This window comes from Daktulosphaira vitifoliae, unplaced genomic scaffold, assembly GCF_025091365.1.
Source record: "Daktulosphaira vitifoliae isolate Bord-2020 unplaced genomic scaffold, ASM2509136v1 Scaffold_1, whole genome shotgun sequence".
In the NCBI taxonomy this organism is placed as follows: domain Eukaryota; kingdom Metazoa; phylum Arthropoda; class Insecta; order Hemiptera; family Phylloxeridae; genus Daktulosphaira; species Daktulosphaira vitifoliae.
In genome coordinates, this window is record NW_026099572.1 from 1447301 (window position 1) to 1471160 (window position 23860).

The 23860-nt window shown below is 25.1% G+C and overlaps 1 protein-coding gene across 2 annotated transcripts; it reads left to right on the forward strand.

Annotated features, from left to right (window-relative positions):
• The first annotated feature begins 778 nt into the window (after window positions 1-778).
• Window positions 779-20768, forward strand: LOC126906127 (cohesin subunit SA-1). Of its 2 annotated transcripts, XM_050686432.1 has the most exons (23): window positions 779-946; window positions 1265-1449; window positions 1622-1881; window positions 2947-3152; window positions 6402-6575; window positions 6632-6836; window positions 7411-7636; window positions 7698-7851; window positions 7994-8142; window positions 8206-8425; window positions 9663-9881; window positions 9963-10145; window positions 10283-10498; window positions 11002-11163; window positions 11225-11419; window positions 11478-11637; window positions 11699-11832; window positions 11930-12106; window positions 12170-12384; window positions 12443-12606; window positions 12679-12718; window positions 18526-18585; window positions 19932-20768. In XM_050686432.1, the coding sequence occupies exons 2-23, from the start codon at window positions 1274-1276 to the stop codon at window positions 20086-20088; spliced, it is 3852 nt and encodes a 1283-aa protein (XP_050542389.1). In that variant the 5' UTR covers window positions 779-946; window positions 1265-1273; the 3' UTR covers window positions 20089-20768. The 2 variants fall into 2 exon arrangements, with proteins under 2 accessions (XP_050542389.1, XP_050542397.1); XM_050686440.1 differs by lacking the exons at window positions 18526-18585; window positions 19932-20768 and adding an exon at window positions 12850-12945.
• Window positions 20769-23860: the final 3092 nt, after the last annotated feature.

Genomic DNA, 23860 nt, shown 5'->3' on the forward strand with positions numbered 1-23860 from the left:
CCAAGTATCGATACATAAATATTAGATTGGATCAAATAAAGTCGATCATCGAAATTTTAATGAGACCATTTTAACTTTATTACATACATTAAAATAGGTATTTTATGAAAATTTGAGATTAAAAGTTATAGTATTTTGACCGAAAATATCCAAAAAAAATGACCCCTGTTATTTAATTTTTGGTCAAATAGTATGATTTGTACATCAAAATAGTTTGATTTTTACTGTAGAAAACAAATTTTTTAATTTCAAAATTTAAAATCGAAAATTGATAGCATGGATATTGTATATTATATTGTATTTTGATTTCGTATTAATTACATTTCGTAAATAAATACATTTAATGTTAATACTTTATATCCACCGTGCTATAAAAATTGTGAGTGTATGTGTGGCTTAGTTAAGGTTGGACTACTGGTCTTTAATAGATCTTAACAATTAGTGTGCTGTCTAGTTTTTGGGCTAACCGTCCTTTAGTAGGTATAGTAAAAAAGTAGTTTTACTGGAGGCTGACGAAGAGCCACCCTTCAGTCTACTGCTTTTGAACTAAACCGTGTTGACGGGTCTAAATCCTACCCCTTTAGTGGTTCACTTACTCGTAATTTATAACTTGGGGTAATAATTGTAAGATTGTATTATGTCGCATTTCTATGAAAACCTGATAAATATTTTTTTGATTCATTTAACCTTTTGTAGAAATAATTCTATGTATCTAGTGGGTCATGTGTTGCTTACCCGTAAACAAAAATATTAAATCAATTTAAATTTGATTAGATTGTTTTTGTATACATTTCAATACAGATATCTATATTCAAATTAAAAATATGTCTTAAGTATTTATGTTATTTAAAAAATTCTTAAATCATAATGAGAATTTAATATTAATTAAGTCCATAACAATTTTTCATAAGTTAATACAAACTACATTTGTTGGCAATATTTAGAAGTACGTATATTTTAGTTATACTTTATGTAAAAAATTGGAATTTAGCGCCAATTTTTTTTGGACAGATTTATTTAAATAATTTAGATGATATTAATTAGGTATAATGATGAAAATATACTTGTATAAAAATTAAACTATTAAATTTTTTTTTTTTTTTTGTAATAGTAACAAAACTGTTGATATTTATAATTTTACATAACTTTAAAAAGATTTCTTCATGTTTATTTCTAATTATTACAATATTTTATTGTTAAAATTCATTATTTAATTATTTATAAACTTAGGCTTTTGTTATAGTCATAAATGAAATATTTTTAGGAAAAAATTATGATGCATCGTAGTATTGGAAAGAGAATTCGTATGGATGATCCACCTCCAATGGATTATGATATCCCAGAAACTCCTGGAAGCTCTATACATCCAAGTCCAATGACACCTAGTAGATCTGATTACCAAGAACATTATAATCCATATGCCAATTATCATAATGTTCAAACACCAAGGTAATTGTACTTTTATAAAATAGACATTTTTTTTACTTAATGAAAGAAAATATTTAACAAATAAAACATAATAATGTGATTCATTTCAACCCTATTGTTATGTTTAATTATTTAAAAGTTAACTCATCTATGTTATAACTTGATTTTCCAATTTTTTCTTTTTTTTCTTAAGATCGGAAGTTTTTGGTTTGGAGCAGTATCATGAACCTGCAGAAAATAATTATGATCAATCTCAAATATTGCACCAACCACAATCTATTATGACATATGGTGCATCACATTCACCATCTATCCATGATGAATTAAATATACAACATCAAATGCCTGTTCATGATGCAATGTCCAATTTACAATTAGAAAATCAAATACCTTCTACAAGTGGTAATGATGATCAAATAGGCAATGTTCGAATGACAAGAGCAAGAACTAGAGGTTTATTATTATTTCATTCCAATATTAATATAAGATTTGCAACAAATAATATGATAAACTAAAAAAATTATTATATTGCTTAAATAAATATACTGAGATTGTCGTCTCATATTTGATTTACATAACCTTTTTAGACCAGAAATACACTAAAATGTATCTTTACTTTGATTCATTATTGTTAATATGATACAAATGATTAGGATGCAGTTTTCCTGTTGAATAATATTATTTAGTTTTTTTATTAATAATTAAATGGCAAATTTAGTGTTTAATCATTTGTATCTATTAAAAATTGATACAAATGAAACCAAATAAATGAAAAAGTTGATATAATTTATTATAAATTTTACTAAAATTGTCTATATATCTTACATCTAGACTAAAAAATAATTTTATTTAAAACAATGTGAAAAATAGTTTATTTAAATAGTAATACTATTGTTTATGTTCTGAAAGGTTTTTATTTTATGTAAATTTGAAAAAACTAAAGTAATTCAAAATTTATGAATGTTTTAATTTAATAGATTCTACCAAAATAATTTTTTTTATTAATTAAATATGTGAACCATACATATAGGAGAGTATTAAGAGGTAATAATGGATATTATTTTAATTGGTAATTTTTTTACACTTTTGACATGAGGGGTGCAATAAAACAGATTTATCTGTTAAAATAATAATAGTTTTATAAAATTCTAAAAAAAATATGATAAGTAAAATTTTTCTTACCAAAAAGACCCATGTTAATCTTAATTGAACTATGATTGCAGCAGAATCATATTGTATAATGCTGGTGCTAAATATTGCGTGACAATTTTGCAAAAAAACGTCATATCAGAATTCTTTACATTTTTTTTATTAAAAGAGACCTTCTTTTGCTTTTTATTTTTGCATGCTTAGAGTCCTTGGCAAATGAATTGATAGCTTTCTCCTACAATTAGTTCTAATAATGTATTATTACATAATACACATTTATTAATTTTTTAGGAAATAACATATTTTAGTCTATTTTTGTTGAATAATTTTATTTATTTATTCATTAAAATAAAAATATTTTATATTAAGGAGTAACATATCCACCTCAAAGAAATGTTACTTTATCTCCATCACCTCCACCAGAAAAAAAACCTGAAAAACGTAGACCAGGTAGACCACCTGGTAGACCCCCTGGATCTAAAAAGCAAGTAGTTCAAGTACCATTAGTTGATATACAATTAGAAAATGATGGAACTCTGTATGGAACCATTAGAAATGGTCGTGTTTCTCTACAAGTATGTTAATATTATGAATATTTAGAAATTTTTTATTGTACTAAGAATCTGTATCAAACCATATTGATACGTAAATAGTGGAAAAAATGTTTTCTCCTTATTTTTTATATTATTTAAAATTCTCATTATTTTATTAAAGCTTAATATCAGCATAGCACTCTTAGTATTATTATAATTTTTTTTTACATTAAACTTTATAGTTGGTTGGTAGTTAAGATGTATTAGATATTATAATTTAGAGATTTTGGGCTGATTATTAATTTTTAAAAATTCAAAAATTTCTATTGTTAGTAAAAAGCGTAAAATATTTTACAATATACGTTTCTATATATAACTATAAGTAGGTTAAGTTATTCAAGTCTTATATTTATAAAAACAAATTGGCAAACAAACAAGAAAAATGGAAGATCCGGTGATGAAAATTGAAAGGGGGAAAATGAAAATAGTTTTTAAAGATGGTAAATAAGAGGATGATGTGGAATGTCAAGGAGGACATAAATGATGTGTGGAATAGATTTACTAGTTGTGTAAAGAATACTATAAAGGAGACTGTTGGTGAGAATTAAATGTAAGGAAAAAAAGAACTGAGTGGTGTGACGAGAACGTTCAAAAAATCATAGAAAGTAAAAAAAAGGAATTCAAAGTATGGCAAAAGAGCAAAAGGAAAGAAGATTGGATGGAGTATAAACGTTGGTATAAAGAAACCAAGTGTGCGGCCAGTAAGGGGAAGTTTAAGAGGTATGATGAGTTGCATGATAGGCTACAAACAAAGGAAGACGAGAAAGAAATCTATAGACTAGCAAAAGTAAGAGAGAAAAGGACTGGAGATCTAGAGATCGGCTCTTGAAGAAAAGGGTTTAGGAATATGTAGAAGTAAGACAGAGTATATAGAGTACGAGTTTGACAAAGGAGAAAACGAGGTAGGTGAAATGAAGAGATCAGTGATAATAGATGAAGACGTGATTGGAGAGCTGAAAAGTTTTAAGTATTTAGGGTCAGTTGTGTAAAAGAGCAGTGGTATTGACGAGGATGTAAGACGCAGGATTAAGTGTGGGTGGTTGAAGTGGAGAAAAACGTACAGGTGTAATGTCAATAGTAGATAAAATGAAAGAAAATATGCTTGGATGGTTTGGTCATGTTATGAGGAGAGAGGAGTCGGAAGCTATAAGAACAGTTATAGAAATTAATGTTGAAGGAAGAAAAGGCAAAGAAAGACCAAAAAAGAGATGGAAGGATGCTATTAAATGCGATATGAGGACAGGGAGATCGTGTCAAGTGGAAGTTTAAGATAAGAGTGGCCGACCCCAAGTAGTTGTGATTAATGCAAGGAAGAAGAAATTGAGAAGATGTACCCATAGTTATGTGTGTTTATACAGACAATAATTTTGGGCAATTTGCTAATGAGTTAGAATAATAAAATAAGTATTATTTTGTTATATGTAAAAGTAAAATAATTTTTTTTTGTTTCTCGTGACAAAATGTTCAAAAGTGGGCTTATTTGGTTAATGTAACGAGACATTCAAACATGGCTGAAAATAAAATGGTTGTGAACTTTCACAAGGAGATCCTTATTTTTATAAGAATTGTGTGCCTAAAATTTACCTACATTCAACCAAATAAATAAAATAATTTGGTATTATAAAATAGCACAATTAAAAACTTTTATTTCAGTTCCGCCATTAATATCAATAATATTTAGGGTCAGTTGTGTAAAAGAGCGGTGGTATTGACGAGGATGTAAGACGCAGGATTAAGTAGGGGTTGTTGAAGTGGAGAAAAACGTTTGGCATCTTATACGATAAAAGAATTCCAATTAGGCTGAAAGGTAAACTCTTTAAGACTGTAGTGAGGCTAGCTATGATGTATGGTTCAGAGTGTTAGGCGGTTGATAAGAAAGTAGTGCAAAAAGTAGAGTGTAGCAGAGATGAGAATGCTTAGATGGATGAGTGTAGTGACTAGAAAACATAGGATAAGGAACTAACATATAAGAGGAAGTATAGGTGTAATGTCAATAGTAGATAAAATGAAAGAAAATATGCTTGGATGGTTTGGTCATGTTATGAGGAGAGAGGAATCGGAAGCTGTAAGAACAGTTACAGAAATTAATGTTGTAGGAAGAAGAGGTATAGGAATACCAAAAAAGAAATGGAGAGATGCTATTGAATGCTATATGAGGACAGCTGATGTGAGTGTAGATGATGTGGGAGATTGTGTTAAGTGGAAGTTTAGGATAAGAATGACTGATTCTAAGTAGTTGGGATTAAGGTGAGAAAAAAGAAGAACATTTATAAAAAGAAATAATTATAAAATTCAATATAAAAATATAAGTAATATACAAAAAGTAAAGAAAAACTAACCATTAGTTATGGTAAATAATTATAAGGAAAGTATAAGGAATAAGTAAGAAACTAAATTACTGAGATTCACTTAAGTGAAAACCATTGACATATTGTCATTATATCATACCACAGTAAACAGAAGTTTTTAGGGAGGGCAGATCATTTTATAAAAAATATGTGGCTACTCATTTTTTTAAAATTTGTTGATCCACAGGTCTCAATCCTTGTTTAGGTTAGAGCCACAAGTAGATGAAATGGATTCTTAGCACCCCAAAAATTTTGAATTGCTGTATAACATAAAAATATCTATACAAAATATTTCTATGAATACTTAAGTGAACTCATTGAAAGAACAAAAATATCATGACTGTAAATTATGAAAAATTTTGTAATTGCATATTTAAGAATTAATTATGAATGCGCTAGATAACTCTCAGTGTTGAGCTGCAGTAGAATATATTTCTAATATATCTCTTGGATAATATTGATAAAATGTACTAAAATTATCTTGAACAAATATTCCTAAAATTGAGTAAAATTTAAGTGCATATTAAATGAATAATTGTTAAATTTAGACTGTTAACAATAAGACAAGATGGACCAACAAAATAATGATAACAGTTTGAAATTAGTTTCACACAAAAAAGACTACCTGTTAGTAAACTGAGATTAAAAATTATAAATAGATTTTATTATATCATTTCAACAATAATTCACTCTAAAAAAATAATTGATTTAGACCTTTTAGAATTACATTAAATACAGAAACACTTTTCATATTGTTTAATTATATTAAATATAATAACTATAATATTAATTTTAGTGAAATTTAAATTTGTTTGCAACTATAAATTTATGTATAGTCATTATTAATTAAATAATATTCTTTAGTGTAAAATTTAATTTTAAGGTTGTTGTTGATGACTGGATTGAACAATATAAAATTAATAAAGATGAAGCCCTTCTTGTTTTGATGCAGTTTTTTATAAATGCTGCTGGATGTAAAGGTGTTATTACTTCATCAATGACAGAAAATATGGAACATGCAGCAATTATAAGGAAAATGACTGAAGAATTTGATGAAGTAAATTTATTGATTTTTTTTTTATTTTTAACTTAAATTTCTTATTTTATTGATAGGAAAGTGGAGAGTATCCACTCATAATGAGTGGTATTCAATGGAAAAAATTTCGTTCAAATTTTTGTGATTTTGTTGCTCAATTAGTAAAACAGTGTCAGTACTCTATCATTTATGATCAATATCTTATGGACAATATGATTTCCCTTTTAACTGGACTGTCAGATTCACAAGTTAGAGCTTTTAGACATACAGCTACACTTGCAGGTGTGTATTTATATAGTATGATTTCTTTAGTATATTACACTATTAGTTTTGAGAATTGCCTATCAAAAATTTAATAGTAATTAAATTACTGTAATTATATTAATGCAGTTACTCAAAGAGTGAAATAGAAATTTATAATTGGTTCGTTTTTAAATTTTAAAGTTAATATAATTTTTTTTTTATTTTAATAAAGGAATTCAGCTATAATTTAATTCACACCTTTCCTTGTATAAATGTTCAAATACTCGTATCTAAAAAAACAATATTCCATAATTGTTTATTGACTAGTTAACATTAGTGTGTTAATTCCATAAGGGCTAATATAAATTTAGATTTTGTAAATACAATAATATTACCTTATAACTTAATTTAATATCTATCATTGACGCTAAGAAAGAGGTAAATTTGAAAATCTTATTTTCAGTTCAAATTCATTTTACCCAAAAATTGTCTTGCATCACTTTTGCTGTACCCCCACATTTCTTTTATTCTATTCCACATTTAAAAAATAATTAATGTTTAACATATATATTATAACTGGAATTTTTATTAATTATACTATCTTTTGGGAAAGCTATGAAATTAATGACAGCATTGGTGGATGTTGCATTAATTGTGTCTGTTAATCTTGATAATACTCAACGTCAGTATGAAGCAGAACGTCAGAAAGCTCGAGATAAAAGAGCAAGTGATCGACTAGAAACACTGATGTCTAAAAGACAAGAACTTGAAGAAAATATGGATGAAATTAAAAATATGTTAACATACATGTTTAAATCAGTTTTTGTTCACAGATATAGGTATATTTTAATACTTAAATAATAATACTATATTGATTATTAATTAAGGAAAATATTATAGAGACACATTGCCTGAAATAAGAGCTATATGCATGGCAGAAATTGGAGTGTGGATGAAAAAATTTCATCAAAATTTTTTGGATGATTCTTATTTGAAATATATTGGATGGACTTTACACGACAAAGTTGGTGAAGTTCGTTTAAAATGTCTTCAGGTAAATTTTGTTTAACTCCTAATATTAAATAAATAAAATTATTTTATGTTTTTAAGGTGCTTTTTTATTTATATAATTATAATTTTATTGTAATTATACATTATATAATTATAATAAAAATATTAATAACACTACTTTATAGGCTTTACAACCTTTGTATGCATCTGAAGAACTTAAAAGTAAATTAGAGCTTTTCACTAGCAAATTTAAGGATAGAATTGTTGCAATGACATTAGATAAAGAGTATGACGTTGCTGTTCAAGCTGTTCGATTAGTCATAAGCATTTTAAAGTATGTTAAATAAAATAAATTTAGTTTTACTGTCTTGTCCTATATGAACATTTTTTTTTCTAGACATCATCGTGATATATTATCTGACAAAGATTGTGAACATGTTTATGAACTTGTATACTCATCTCATCGGGCTGTTGCTCAAGCTGCTGGAGAGTTTTTAAATGAACGTTTATTTAAGCCTGAAGAAGATATGAAAACCATTAGAACTAAACGAGGAAAGAAACGTTTACCAAATACACCTTTAATAAGAGATTTAGTTCAATTTTTCATTGAGTCTGAAGTAAATTATATAATAAATAGTATTTTTATATAAAAGTAGCTAATTATTATTATTAAATCATAGAGTTAATAATTTATATATTCAGAGTAATTCACTTTTATGAACCACTTAGTAAATAAAAAAATAAAAATAATATTAATAATTTTGTTATTGGTTTCTTTTAGTTCAATATTTTTCTCAACTCATCAATCATAATGTATTTTTTATATTCATCCCTTATACATTATATGAGTGCACACTCTAATTTTTCAAATGGGAACACAAATAATTAATTAGCTGTTTTATTAGAAAGTGATGTAATTAAGAAAATGGACTGGTTGATAAGAAATTTTTGATCAATATTTCAAAAGTTATTAACAATTTAAAGTAATGACTGTTGGTGAAGAGTGGATGCTGTTTTTTTTATATCTAGTCATTTCTCAGCTGTCACGTCTAGATATAAACTTATCAATAAGTTCTAAAAAAAAACTGATCCAAAAGTTGACATCTTTTACCACAAGATATAAGGAATGACCAGTCATTTTCTTACTTAAATCATTATATATTAAATTATGTGTGTTGCCATCTGAGAAATTAATGTTGACACTCTTATAAGGTATAAGGGATGAAAATAAAAAATATTATATGGCTAATAAATTAAGAGAAACATTATACTAAAGGAAGCCAATAAAAAAATTATTTTTATTTTTTCATGAATTTTTAAGAAATAAAAGAGATAAGAAACTAACTGTTTCTTATCTCATATTGTTGCAATATATTATTATTATTTGAGCTGTTATTCTCCTTAGTATTTTTCTTTCAAGAGATTTTTTTTATAACTTTCTTTGGTTGTTGGCCAAGTTCTTACAGGTACAACACAGCTGGTCTAATGATGTGTGTGATGTAGTTTTTAATTTGAGTGACACTTGTTTTGACTTGAAGATTTTCACTAGACTGTAATATCGCTTATTTTCGGCTGCTCTTATTTTAATTTCTTTATGGTTATTATTTGTGATATTAATTGTGATTCCCAGATATTTGAAGTTGGGTACTCTTTCAAATCTATAATTTTCAACTTCTAGATGTTCTCCAAGATCTTCTTGTCTAGATATTACCATATATTTAGTCTTTGATTTATTTATTTGTAATTCAATATTTTTACAGAACTTTCACCTTATGCTACTTTTTTTTAATTGGATAGTCTTTTTATTTTGTAATTATGGTTAATATTTTAATATACATTAATATATCATTAAAGTTACATGAACATGGAGCTTACTTGGTTGATTCACTAATTGATTCTAATGAAATGATGAAAGATTGGGAATGTATGACAGATTTACTACTAGAAGAACCTGGTCTTAATGAAGAACGGATGGATGACAGACAAGAAACTAGCTTAATTGAGTTAATGGTATGCTGCATTAAACAAGCAGCCACTGGAGAAGCACCTGTTGGTCGTGGCCCTAATAGAAAAGTAATTAGTAATGATTTTTCATTGAGTTATTTTTTATATTCTTTATTATGTATAAGAAATATAATGTTAATTATTTTGTAGATGATGTCTGTTAAAGAAGTTAAAACAGTACAAGATGATAAACAACGTTTGACTGAACACTTTATTAAAGTATTGCCACCATTGATTGACAAGTATAGAGCAGATGCTGATAAACTGATTAACTTGCTTTCAATTCCACAATATTTTGATCTAGATATATATACTACTTCAAGACAAGAATCTGTAAGTATTATATTGTCATATTTTTATTTTAATTACGGATAGATGATCTTAAATATTATTTTCTGTTGTTAAATGTTTATTCAAAATCTTAAAAGCCATTTCAATTAGAATGTTTACAATATCTCAATTTTTTTTAGAACTTGGACTTGTTGCTGAAAAAAATTCATTTAGTCACTGATAAACATCAAAATGATGAAGTACTAGAAACTTGTGCTAAAACGTTAGAAATACTCTGTTCAAAAAATAATTCTACTCTTGCTACTAGATGTAGTGTACAAAAGAGTACTTTAATGGATACTATTACAAATAAACACAGAGAGGCTATGGATGATTGGAATAATCTTATTGAAGGGGTAATGATTTTTTTTTTACAAATGAATTAAATTAAATAAAAATAGTAGTTGACATTAGTGGCCTATCATAAGTATTAACACAAGGAACATTAAGTGTATTTTGTAATAAAAATATTTTTATCTCATAAAAAATTAATTTTATAATGCTGGACTGAAGCTGAAAATGATATATGGTTTATAGTTTTAAGAAGATGAGATAATTTATTCTAGAGAAAAAATAGCACTCACTTTTTTTTTTTTTTTTTTTTTTGAAGAAATCAAAAATAAAATTTATTCTCTGATTACACTATATGTTTATCAATTTTCTATGTAGTTTAATTTAGTAGTCAAACAATATTATCAATATTTTGATAAGAGTTATTTTAGGAAGAGTAAAACATTAAACTAAATACCTCATAATTTCAAAATTGAATTTTTTGAGTTATTTACAGCCTTATTTGTTTCTCATGACGATATAATTTTTAATTATAATTTCTAAAAATTTGTTAATAATTTCTTCACAGAATGAAAAACCTGATGATGATGAAATTTACAATGTAGTCAATAGTATGAAGAAACTTTCAATTTTTTATTCTTGTCATAACTTAGGTCCATGGAACCTATGGGATATAATATTTAAAGATTTGAAAATGGCACATGAAGGAACTAAACCGTTACCTGAAGAAGTAATTTTTCTATTATAAACATGAAAAATAAATTTAAATCCTTAATTTTTTTCTGAAAAAGGCAATCAAGTATAGTATTTCTGCATGTATGTTTGCTACAATGTGGGATTTGCATAGTATAGAAAGTGTTATTGAAAATGGGCGGAATGAAAATATTGAAGATCAAGTAATGCAAGTAAAAAATAAATTATATGAGTTCATGGATGTCTTACGAGGAATACTAGCTCACTCAACAAATCCTCAGTTTAAAGAAGAAGTTTGTATATCATTACTTTCATATATATATAAATATTCTTTAATTAATTTTTTTTTAGGCATATATATCAATTTGTGACTTACTAGTGGTATTTTGTAATCAATTGGGAGTCAAAAATAACTCTATGTTAGGAAGTTTAGTTTATGATTCTGACAAAGAACTACAAGATTTGTTAAATAATTTTATTCAAAAAAATGTATTTGTTTATGAAGAAGAAGGTAATAACTGTATTTTGTGTTGATTATGTTCTTTTTTATAACTTTTTTAATCAAACTTTAGGAGCTCAGGATGAACACTCAAAAATTGAAGAACTTCACAAAAGAAGAAACTTCTTAGCTTCTTACTGCAAGCTTATTGTGTATGGAATGATTCCTGTAACGTGTGCTGCTGATATTTTTAAACATTATGTAAAAGTAAGGAAAAAAGTTATCATAGGAAAAATAAAATAAAATAAATTTTAACTTTTCTTTGATTATTTTTATGTATCTTACATATAATAACTATTTTTAGTCTTATAATGAATATGGTGACATAATCAAAACAACTATTGGCAAAGCACGTGAGATTAACAAAGTAATTTGTGCTAGAACTATGGTAGTCAGCCTTATCACATCATTTAAAGAACTACAAATGACTTGTGGTACATTTCGAATATCTCGTACTTCTCAAGAATTCAGTAGCTTAAAGGTGCTTGAATATATTTAAGATAAATTTCTTAAAATTGATTTACTCATTACTTTTATTGACCAGGAATTAGCCAAAAGATTTGCATTATCATTTGGTTTAGATGCATTAAAAAATCGTGAAGCAATGGCAGCTTTACACCGTGAAGGTGTATTATTTGCTGTAGGTACAGATGAAGGTATAGTTCAAGAAGATCCTTCTGTACCACCACCTCATGTTGCTTTTTTGGAAATACTTGCTGAGTTTACTAATAAACTGTTAAAGCAAGATAAACGCATTGTGTTAGTGAATTACAAAAAAAACTGTCCTATTATTATTTTACTAATCTTTTTTTTTTAGCCTTAATTACTTAGATAAACACATAACATCAGCTGTACCATCAAGTCGCAGTGAAGACTGGCAACCTTGGGTAATTTATAGAAATAGCTTAATGCATGGTGATGCAGAACCAGGTCCTGTAACATCTCGTAGAGCTTACACTCGTCGAAATAAAAAAGAAACTTGTAAGTTTTAAATTAAAATAAATTATTTAATTAAATTCAAAAAAATTATGATACATGTTATAAATTTTATAGATGACGATGATGATGAGGAGGGCTCTGATCAAGAATTTGGGTATTAATTATTTATTTTGATTAATTTAAACAATTTAACGCTTTTAATTTTAATTTAATTATTTTGTTAAAAAATATTATAATGGTAAAAAACTTTAAATTTTACTTTAGTTTTTATTTTATATTTTTCAGTTACTAGAAATATTATCATATGTCTGGAATATCATTACAAAGATATTTTGTCCCTAATGTTTTATTAAAAAAATAAATATATATTTTTATGTAGTATTTTTTGCTAGTTTTTTTATTTTACCATCCATTAAAGTTCATATTTGTTTGAAACAAATTTATGCATGACTCCTTAGTTTAGAAATTAGTTGCTATGATAAATATTTGTTATTTTTTTAATTCTATCATAAAGCACAGTTTATGTCTAGTATTTATTTTGATAAAGCTTATATAATGCATTATGCATTTTTCGTAAAATTCTTAAATAAAATACAGTCCACTCGATTTATATTTTGTTTAATAAACAAAATATCAATGTTAATTATCAGTATTAGATAGTTATAAATTATTCATGTAAAAAAGGTTGAATATATTACGAGCTTTCACATTATTACATATGTACATATTATATATATATATATATACAGATTATTATAATATAACTTCATTACATGCAAAAAAAAATGTGTATTAGGGTAATTTGAAACTCCCCTGAAAAGTATTAAATAACGGAGCTAAATATAAAATTAATAATTACGAAAAAATTTTGTTTTTCATGCCATGATCTAAAAATCTTTTTTTAGCTTCGATGAGAAGCTAAAAAGGTATTAATTTTACCATGATGTGTTTTTTTTTTTTTGTGTCTGTCACTACTTTTTCTCAGCTCTCACTGGACCGATTTCTTTCAACAATACGTCAAAAGATAAAAATAGTATCTAGTTGAAGACATTATCCTTAAAAGTTTAAAAAATTTTTCCTCGTTTCCCGCAAATGGGGGAAATCTCCAAAAAAATTACAAATTTAAAAATCGGTAAATTTTGTCATTTTTTTTCACTTTTTTTTCCTAAAACTTCCGTAACTTTTTCAAAAACCAACATAATTTTTTTTTATACTAAAACCTTAGCTATTTCCCTTTCATTTTATATCATTTCTTTGAAAATTTAACACTTAACCTGCTCACTGGGAGGGATTTAAAATAGCAACTTTTTTATAAAAACTAACTTTTTCAACTTAATTTTTGAAAATGTTCCGGAAATACTGCGTCCTTTATACATATACCAAATTAAAGCTTATTTTATGTAATGCAAAATGAAAAAAAAAATTTGCCCCGACATCTTATCTACTATGTGCAAATTGCTTGCAAAATTTAAAAAAAAATGTAATATTTGCAATAAAAATCACCTTCTATATGAATGTGTCAAATGAAAAAAAAAATTTGACCAGACGACCTAAAATTCTGCATGCAAACGACTGCCGTAGTTAAAAAAACGCTATTTTTGTGTTAAATTTTTAAATTTTCAACTTAAAAATGCTATACCTTTTTTTGTCCCGACACCTTATTTTCTATGTGCAAATGGCTGACGAAATTTAAAAAAAAATGTAATGTTTTCGATAAAAATCACCTTCTATCGGCATGATTTTTGTACTTAAAACTGCCATAACTTTTTCAAATATTAACAAATCAAAATAATATTTTTTTATATTGAAACCTTAGGTAATTTCCTTTTATTTAATATCATTTTTTTTTTGAAAATCTAACACTTATTCTGCTCACAGGGGGGATTTAAAATAGCTACTTCTTTTACAAAAACTAACTTTTCAACTTAACTTTTGAAAATGTTCCGGAAATACTGCGTTCTTTAAACATATATCATATTAAAGCTTATGTCATGTACTATAAAATTTAAAAAAAAAATTTGTCCCGATGACCTATCTTCTATGCGCAAATGGCTACCGTATTCAAAAATATGCTATTTATGTATTAAAATTCTGGGTTTTGTATTTTATTTTATTTTAAAATATCTTATTAGGGGTGTACACTGACTTTCATGAATATTATATAATTTAATTGACATAGAATAAAATTCATAAGACAAGATATTAAACTTATTAAATTTTTTGACTTTTTTAAAGTCGAAAAAGTAATTTTTAAGTTTGAGTTGGCTTAAATAGCCATGTTTTTCTTGCAATCAGAGCAACGAACAGTTGCAGAATCGGTAACACTTGTGACTTTCACGCTAAGGGTACGAGGTTCGAATCCATCTGCACTAATTAATATTTTGCATTTTTTTTGAGATAGAATAAAATTTTTAAATCATTTGATATTTATCTCATTTAGATTCAATAAATATAAAGGATCCTATAGTGATTATAGTCTCCCCTCGTGAGAAAAAATTTATATTCATGTTAATATTATTTTACTATGTACTTCTTTTTGTGGCTACGATTCATTTTGCCAACCCTTAGTAGACCTACTTTTTTCAACGATACGTCAAATGATTACAATTTGTATTTAATTTAAATTATTACTCTTAAAAATCGAAAAAATATTCCTTATTCAAATAAAAAGTAGCTTAACCAGCTTTTTCCATACAAACAATTAAAATCATTAATTTCTAATATTCTTAAAGTAATTATTGTCGAATTAAATTTGATATGATAAAAGTATTCAACTACAGAAGTAAATAATTTTATATTGTAATTCGTTAATTTTTTAACTCTATTTGTGTGTGCTACTACCAGTCTATAATATTCCAAATTTTTTTGTAACATGTTGCAATAATGTCAATTTCAAACTTGCAAGTTGAGCTAAAAGTTATGGTAATAAATTCATTTTTTTTTTTATTAAAACTTTCACTTTAAAGGACAAAAAAAAGTAGGTTAAAAATGATTACTTTTAAAATATTAAAAATCAAAATCAATTATAATTTGAAAACAATTGATTTTAAAAATGATATAATATATAATTAAAAGAATTACTAATCTAAAAAAAAAAGATATAATTAATGAAATAGTTGATGTTGTTTTAATTGCTTTTGTAATTATCCATCAATTTTTTTTAAATTAAACACTATCTACAGATTTGCATCGAAGCATTTCTTATGATAGCGATTTTAATCATTGTCAGATTAAATTTATACTGGACCCAACTATGCAACGTCCCCACTATGCCGCGACCTCACTGGACTGGGTTTTTTTTTTATTGTGTGTTGAAAAACTGTTGATTATTAAAATAACAGTCAAAATATTAAATTAAAATCGTTTGCTGTTTGATAACATTATGTTTCGTTACAAATTCTATATGCCTGAATTATTTTTAGATTTTATTTTAAAATATGAAAATTACTAAAATTTTTAATGACAAAATTTAAAAAATTGTTTCTGAATATATATATATATATATAATATATAATATATTATTACCTCTTTGTTAATTTTGTAAGAATGTTATTGTTGTTTAAGTCTGTTTTGTGATTATACAATAAATAATATGTATTCTCCATATTATAAATTAAACGATGGATTATTTACATTTTTTAACACGCTTCAAATAGAAAGTGCATTAATCAACAACATCATATTTGTGATATACAAGCTAAAATGCTATTCAAGTTATAGATTAAATACAAATGTATGTTTAATCTATGTTAAAGTTAAATAATACGCGACCTGGTGGTTAAAAATAATGACTACTCAAAGAAGTACTGATAGTATAAATTTATATCACTAATAATTCATGATAATACTTTTATTTAAGTGTTAGTTTTAAAAAATATTAAAATAGAAAATTTAATTTCAAATTTTACTAACAATTTCTTTATTTAATCAAAACTATATCATTCATGCATAAATATTAACACCTAATACAAATAATTAATCGTGTACGTAATATATTAGTTCTTTCTTATATCTGGCACTAGCTTTTTAGGAGTAAAAAATTCTATAAAGAAAATTTCTAAAGTTTTATTCATTAAATCCTCTAAATTATATGATCCATTTATTTTTTAAGGTGGATTTGTTAATATACTAGTTTATTAATATAAAGAGTATAAGATAACTCTTTAATTCAGTCGTACTTTTTAAACCCTACAAAATTATGTCCTAGGAAATAAAATCGTATGCTTATAGTTAGGCAAGTAAAAATACTTTAGATTATAAATATATCTAAAATATTAAAAATACTCAAGTCAAAATATTTTTAATAAAAATATCAACCAGCATTAACAAATTCACCTTTAAATACACACCCGGCACTAGGGATCCTATGTAAATAGTTCTTCTCATCCAATGAGGCGTTCCATGGAAAAGTCAGCCATTTTCTTTTTTATGATTTACAATTTCGAAATACATCTAAATATGTTTAAATGTACATAAATATAATTATAAAATAAAACTAGTATCTATAAGCTTAAATACACTATTAGTGTATTAAAACCGGTTATTATATTGATTTTATAAGTTACATATTTTTAAATAACAAAAACAAAATGAGAATTTCTGAAATAGCATAAAACACGCATACTTTAACAATTCAAATAAAATGTTTATTCCTAAAAGTTAAAAACCCCTAGCAAATGTATTTTTATTTTTTAGGTGAAGACTTGCATTTTTTGTAAAATCCTTGAAAAATATAAACATTACCAAAAAATTGCAACTTTTTAAATAAATTAAAATAAATGTGCTTTGAAATATCTGTTAAACACCGAATTTATACTTCAAAACTTCACTTTAAAATTAAAAATTATATTTATTTTTTGTTTATGTCTTACATTTTATTATAATTATATTGAAATGTTACGTATTTTTTTTGTATGTAAAAAAAAACTGGAAAAGCTCCTTTTTTTAACTATTACATATAAAAATGTTATTTTTTAATTTCAAAAAAGTCAATTAGAAAATTAATAAAAAAATACTTTAGTGAAATCACTTGTTTACAAAGGGGCACTGCTGTTATGTCTTTTTTATATCTGCGCCTGTCTTAGGAAATATTGTATTCATAATAATTCTATATTACAATAAGACACTGACATTTAATTTAATTAAAATACTGTTTTAACATTTTAATTAACAGAGTTTTAAAGTGAAGCTGACTAGTCAGCTTTAAAACGACAAAGTTGAAAAAATTTTACGTATAACGTTTTTATATGTTTTGTCGTGAATACATAAATTATAAAAACAGGGTGGTCAACATTTTGGTGCGACTAAACTTAATCATTTTTCCTTCTAAAAAATAATTTTTTTATAACAATGCATATAACTTTGCTTAACTTCTGGTAGAATAAAATTGTAAACTGTAAGCCTCTCGTCTAAGTCTATGATATAAATTAATATGTAGACAGAATTAACGGTTTTTTACTAGCATGTACCTTAAATTTTAATATAATTTTAGATTTTTTTTTAAATAGTTAAAATTGAGTATGTTACATTAAGTTAAACGTAATGTGTACCATTGTTCCCCAGGTTCCCACAACTAAAAATTCTATTGATGATAAGTGCATTTTATCTTTAGGACTTGTTTTCTACTAAAATTTTTTCACAATACAACTTATAACATTAGCAAGATTTTTTGGTCAATCAGTTTAACTTACAAGGGCCGCAAGAGCAAGGGGACGATTGCTCTTGGTCCGTTCTGAATTGTATAACCCGTTTTGTAATTTTGACCATTTATTTTCTTTGCTCAACTTTTATTTTAAACCGAGTAGGGCCGCTACAATATTTGTTTGACTCCCAGTACGCACCTAATGGCTAATAATTATGCTGTTAGTTTACGATAGAAATAACTTAATTATTTTATATGATTCAAAGTAAAATTATGTTAGTACCTATGATTGAAATAATAAATTGTATTAATAATTTCAGATCTCCTCCAGTCGTTCAAAATGAAACTCCAGTGAAAAAGAAAAAATCTAAAATAACCAAGTAATTTTATATTGTTTTTTTTTTTTTACCATAAAATGATTATAACTCTTGCCATTGTTTTAAATTTTAAGTTTTATATTGAGAAAAATAAGGTAAACGTTTAATATTGAAATAAATAATTAAATTTTATAGTTATAAAACAATGGTTGACAAATATCAAATTTTAAATTAATTTTAGTTGTTACAAAATCATCGAAATAAAATTGAATACATTATATAGATTACAATATTTTTTTGATATTTTATATTATATATGACTCTTTAAGAGATACTATTTAAGTTAATAAAACAATTCTAAAAGACATTTTTTTTTCGTTGGATATAGAATATTTTTATTAACAATTAATTAATATTCAAATCTCATTATTATTGCTCAACTTTTATTTTTAATAGTTTGTCTAGCTAAAAAAAAAAATGAAAATTGTTTATAACTACCATATACACCCAGAGAAAAACCTCGATCTATATAATAAATTCATTGTTCAATTTGATAAATATATCATTACTATTGAATCAATGATATATTTATCAATATGATATTTTTTTTTCTTGTCTTGAACAATAATTATTTATAAGAATAGTTATTTTGTTCGTATTAATAAAACATTATCATAAACCCATGATAAAATTTCTCTTTCAATTTTGATTGAGGTTTTTCTTTGTGTGTACTATAAGATATATGTAATAAAATAAAAAGTGTGCTTATTAACCCCAAGTTACTCCAAGTGTAATGACTTATTTAACATAGTCACGACGTAGGATGTTGCAGGAAGTACCATTTCCTAGGGTTTTTCATAATATTTATTTGGTCCATTAGGTAAATGACCACGAGTTTAATGTTCGAAAAATAAATAATTTCATCATTAAGGCACTGGTATTAAACAAGATGAAACGTATCTAATGGACAACTTTAATAACTATTGGCATTTTATACTTTTTAATTAATTTATTAAAACATGTTCAAAACTTATCATTAGTAATTTTTTTCAAAATACCCATTTTCAAGCTAATGTCTATATGCGTTGAACAGCTTAGTTTGACTTGATGCAGCGCTATTTAGTTACCACAAATAAAAGAACTAAGAATACTGTTAGTCAAAATCATCATATTTTATACTGTGATGCATAATCTCAATAATAATCTGCGCGTCTCAAAAAAAGACATTTCAAAGTTTCGACTTTGAAACATGAGCAATGTAACTCTAATAAGAATTTAACTGTCTGTAGATATAAAATAGTGAATATATATCTCATCAAAGGATGGTTTTGATGTTCGACTTGTGGTTATTAGGCTTTTTTTTCAATGTACCATAGTAGTAGATCCTAAATTAATTTTTATGCATATAGGTCGATCACGTTTCAAGACAGTCTAGATATTCAGCCTAGTGACACTAGTAGTTGGTCAGATAGTACAACTATTGGTGGATCCCGTCCAACACGGCAGTGTATTAATCGTTCCATTCCTTATCGATACATTCAAGATGATGATGAAGAAGACGAGTAAACAAAATTTTTTAATGTAACATGAATGAATGAATCCAAAATTATATACACAATATCGTTATTTTGAAAACTATCAAAATTTCATTTGGTTAAAAACTTTTCATTGAAAATCCTTAGTACATCACTGTGACGATTATTATTACTTTTTTCTTTAATAATAATAACGGACGTTAGTCCAGATTACATTATAAATGTATAATATTTTGATAAATTAATTATTAAAACTTTTATAAAATACTTGTTGATAAATATATCAACACGATACGTAAATATAAACGTATATCTATATGTAATTTATATGTAACTATTATTAGTGTTTAATTTTTTAATATAATGTATATCATTTATTATTATATTTGAAGAGTTGAGTGGTTAATAGTGTTACTGATAGTTTAAAGTTATTTAGGGGAGTACTTTTTCTAAATTATTTACAATAATTCTTATAAAATATAACAATTCTTAAAATCGTTCATTTCTAAAACACTGATTAACATAGTCTTATCTTTTTATTTATTATTTAATTTGCTTATATTTTTTTAGTATTTACACAATAAATAAAAATTAATATTTGTTTTTCCATAAAAGCTTGATATACTCAATCGTACAATTGTTTAATTTAATTTAATAATCTTAATGTAACTATTAATAACCTTTAAACTTAATAATAAATTAGATAATATACTTTATTTTTTTTATTTTTAACAAAATAAAATGTGCTATAGAATTGAAATCGTATTCACATTAAACATCTTTAATATTTTGTGCTATTATTTACAAGTTACGAATCGTAATTTTTGATACTTTGAATTATATTAATTAAATGAATAAATAGGGTTAAAATTTCATGAAATTTTTAATTCTATTGCAAAGTTAAGAAGGTTTTTATTTTAATATTTCATGAAATATTTTTTAAAATTCACAAATAATTTTATTCAGCTATAGAGACCTTATTTATTTTTTTTAGAATGGGTTAACTTTTAAGCAAACCACTTTAGCACTGAAAATTTTCTCAAAAATCTATTTTATTTTAATGAACTATAACAATAATAAAACGTTCCGATGATTTTTAGCTTCGATGCGAAGTTGAGAAAGTATTAATTTTACTATGATGGGTTTTTTTTTTTTTTGTGTCTGTTACCACTATTTCTCAGCTCTCACGACTGATATCTTTCAACGAAACGTCAATTTTCACAAATCGTACCCAGTTAAAGACATTACCCTTAAAAATTGAAAACATTTCTCTCGTTTCCCGTAAATGTGAGAAATCTCCAAAAAAAATTACAATTTTCAAAATCAGTCATTTTCTTCATTTTTTTCACTTTTTTTTTTTTAAATACCATAATTTTTTTAAAAATTAACGAGTCAAAATAATTTTTTTTTAAATAGATACATTTTGCTTTTATTTGATATAATTTATTTGACATTCTGACCTTTTACTTGCTCACAAGGTGGGATTCAAAATAGCAACTTTTTTACAAACGTCAACTTTTTCAACTTAGTTTTTGAAAATGTTCCGGAAATACTGTGTCCTTTAAACATATGTCAAAGTAAAGCTTATGTTGAGTAGTAAAATTGATAAAAAAATTTGTCCCGGCGACTTATCTTCTACATGCAAATGACTACCGTATTTAAAAAACATGTTATTTTTGTGTTCAAATTTTTTTTTTTTGTTAAATTAAAATACTTTACAAGAGTTAGCCATAGTAATGTGTCCATCAATTTTTATAAATGTTACATGAATCTAATTTATATTAAATATAAATTTAAACTTATTTTGATTATTTTTCCATCAAAATATAATTATAGATTATTCATATGTAACATAATAATCATAAATATTTGTTATATTAATTAGACGGATTTTATTATTATTTAGTCCATATACGATATTTTAATTGTTGATTTGAAATAGACGCAAAGTTTTAGAGAGGTATATTTTGGTCTTTAATAACAATTCCTTGTAGACCAATAAATTTATTTATAAGTAACAAAGTATTGCATTTATAATTTTTTATAATTTCTCCAAAAAATTACATTACTAAATTAATAAATATTTATTCATATATTACAATTATACGCCAGAAAACTTGTAATCAGGATATAAATAAGAAAATAATAGTTCATTTTGATTTTAGAATAATCCATTAATTTTAGCTTCGATGCGAAGCTGAGAAGATATTTTTTTGTGACTATCATTTATTGTCTCTGCTCTTACTTTACCTACTTTTTTCAACGATACGTCAAATGACTACAATTCGTATCTAGTTGAAGATATTATCCTCAAAAATTGAAAAAAAATACTAATTTATCAATGAAACAGTTAGTTATCCCATGTTCTCCATATAGACAATTAAAATCATTCATTGACAAAGTCTAATTGCACATTTGAAATCGCGAAATGTTGATTTAGAAAAGTATATTTTTGTTTCTGATGAAAGTTCCTTGTAGTCCAGTGTATAAAACTTATAACTTTATTAACTGTTATAACTTTATCAAAAATGACTAAATCAGTATAATTTTTTTTTATATAAATGCATGTCTTTACCTATCATTTGGTTTTTTTTTATAAATCTAACCCTTTACCTGCCCACAAGAGGGATTCAAAATTATAACTTTTTTTTAGTTGAAGTAAATTATTAAAATGAATTCAGTTCTGGATATTTCAATTGTAGAATCTTTTTAATACCAAAAGTTACTTAAAAATGATTACTATGATTTCTATTTAAGTGTTCTATTACGATAAAAATGCAAAAAAATAATGAGTTTTTCTGATAAATATACTGTTAATAGTAATTATAAAATTTCCTGACTGCATATCAATCTTAAAAATAGCATTGTTTTAATTCTCATAAAATTTTCTATTTAATATTATCAATTTCAAACTTGTAATTGAGCTAAAAGTTAATGTAACATATTCAATTTTTTTACTATAAACTTTCACAAAAACTTTTCATCAACTTTAAAGGACCAAAAAAATAGGTTAAAAATGAAAATTTGGACTGATTATTTTTAATATATTAAAAATCAAATCAGTAATAATTTAAAAACAAATTTTTTTTTCTTCTAATTATGATTTTGTATGTAATTAATAATAATATAAAAAAATAGAAGTGATAGAAAAAGTCTAATTGCAGTTTTGAAAACAACACGAAAAATTGATTTAAAAAAGTATATTTTTGCTTCTGATGAAAGTTCCTTGTAGTCCAGTGCATTTGTTTATAGTAACAAACAGTTTTTATTGAAAAATATTGTATCAAGCCCTTTAAATTTTTATACACGTAAAGTAATGCAAAATATAACTTCTTTATTATTTTTATAATTTCTCCGTTTAAATTACAATATTAAATTATTGAATATCAATTTCATACTAAATTTAATAATTATAATTAGTATTTATTCATATATTATATTTTAAAATCAAAGAACTACTAATCAGGATATAATTAAAGAAATAAGAGTTGATGTTGCTTTTGGAATAATCCACCAATTTCTCTAAATGAAACACTATCTACAGATTTGCATCGAAGCGTTTCTTATGATAGTGATTTTAATCATTGTCAGATATCATCTATACTTGTCCCCACTGTGCCTCAACCCCACTGTGCTACCGTTTTTAATATATAAAGTCATTAATAAAAAAACGGTAGCACAGTGGGGTCGCGGCATAGTGGAGACATTGCATAGTAGGGTCCAGTATAGATTTAATCTGACAGTGATTAAAATCACTATCATAAGAAACGCTTCGATGCAAATCTGTAGATAGTGTTTAATTT

Bases quoted from the DNA above. Each gene is read 5' to 3' on its own strand.
- LOC126906127 (XM_050686432.1), top strand. From the start codon at position 1,274: ATGATGCATCGTAGTATTGGAAAGAGAATTCGTATGGATGATCCACCT. The intron at 6,837-7,410 runs GTGTGTATTTAT...CTTTTGGGAAAG, and splicing joins ACATACAGCTACACTTGCAG to CTATGAAATTAATGACAGCA. The intron at 11,420-11,477 runs GTTTGTATATCA...ATTTTTTTTTAG, and splicing joins ATCCTCAGTTTAAAGAAGAA to GCATATATATCAATTTGTGA.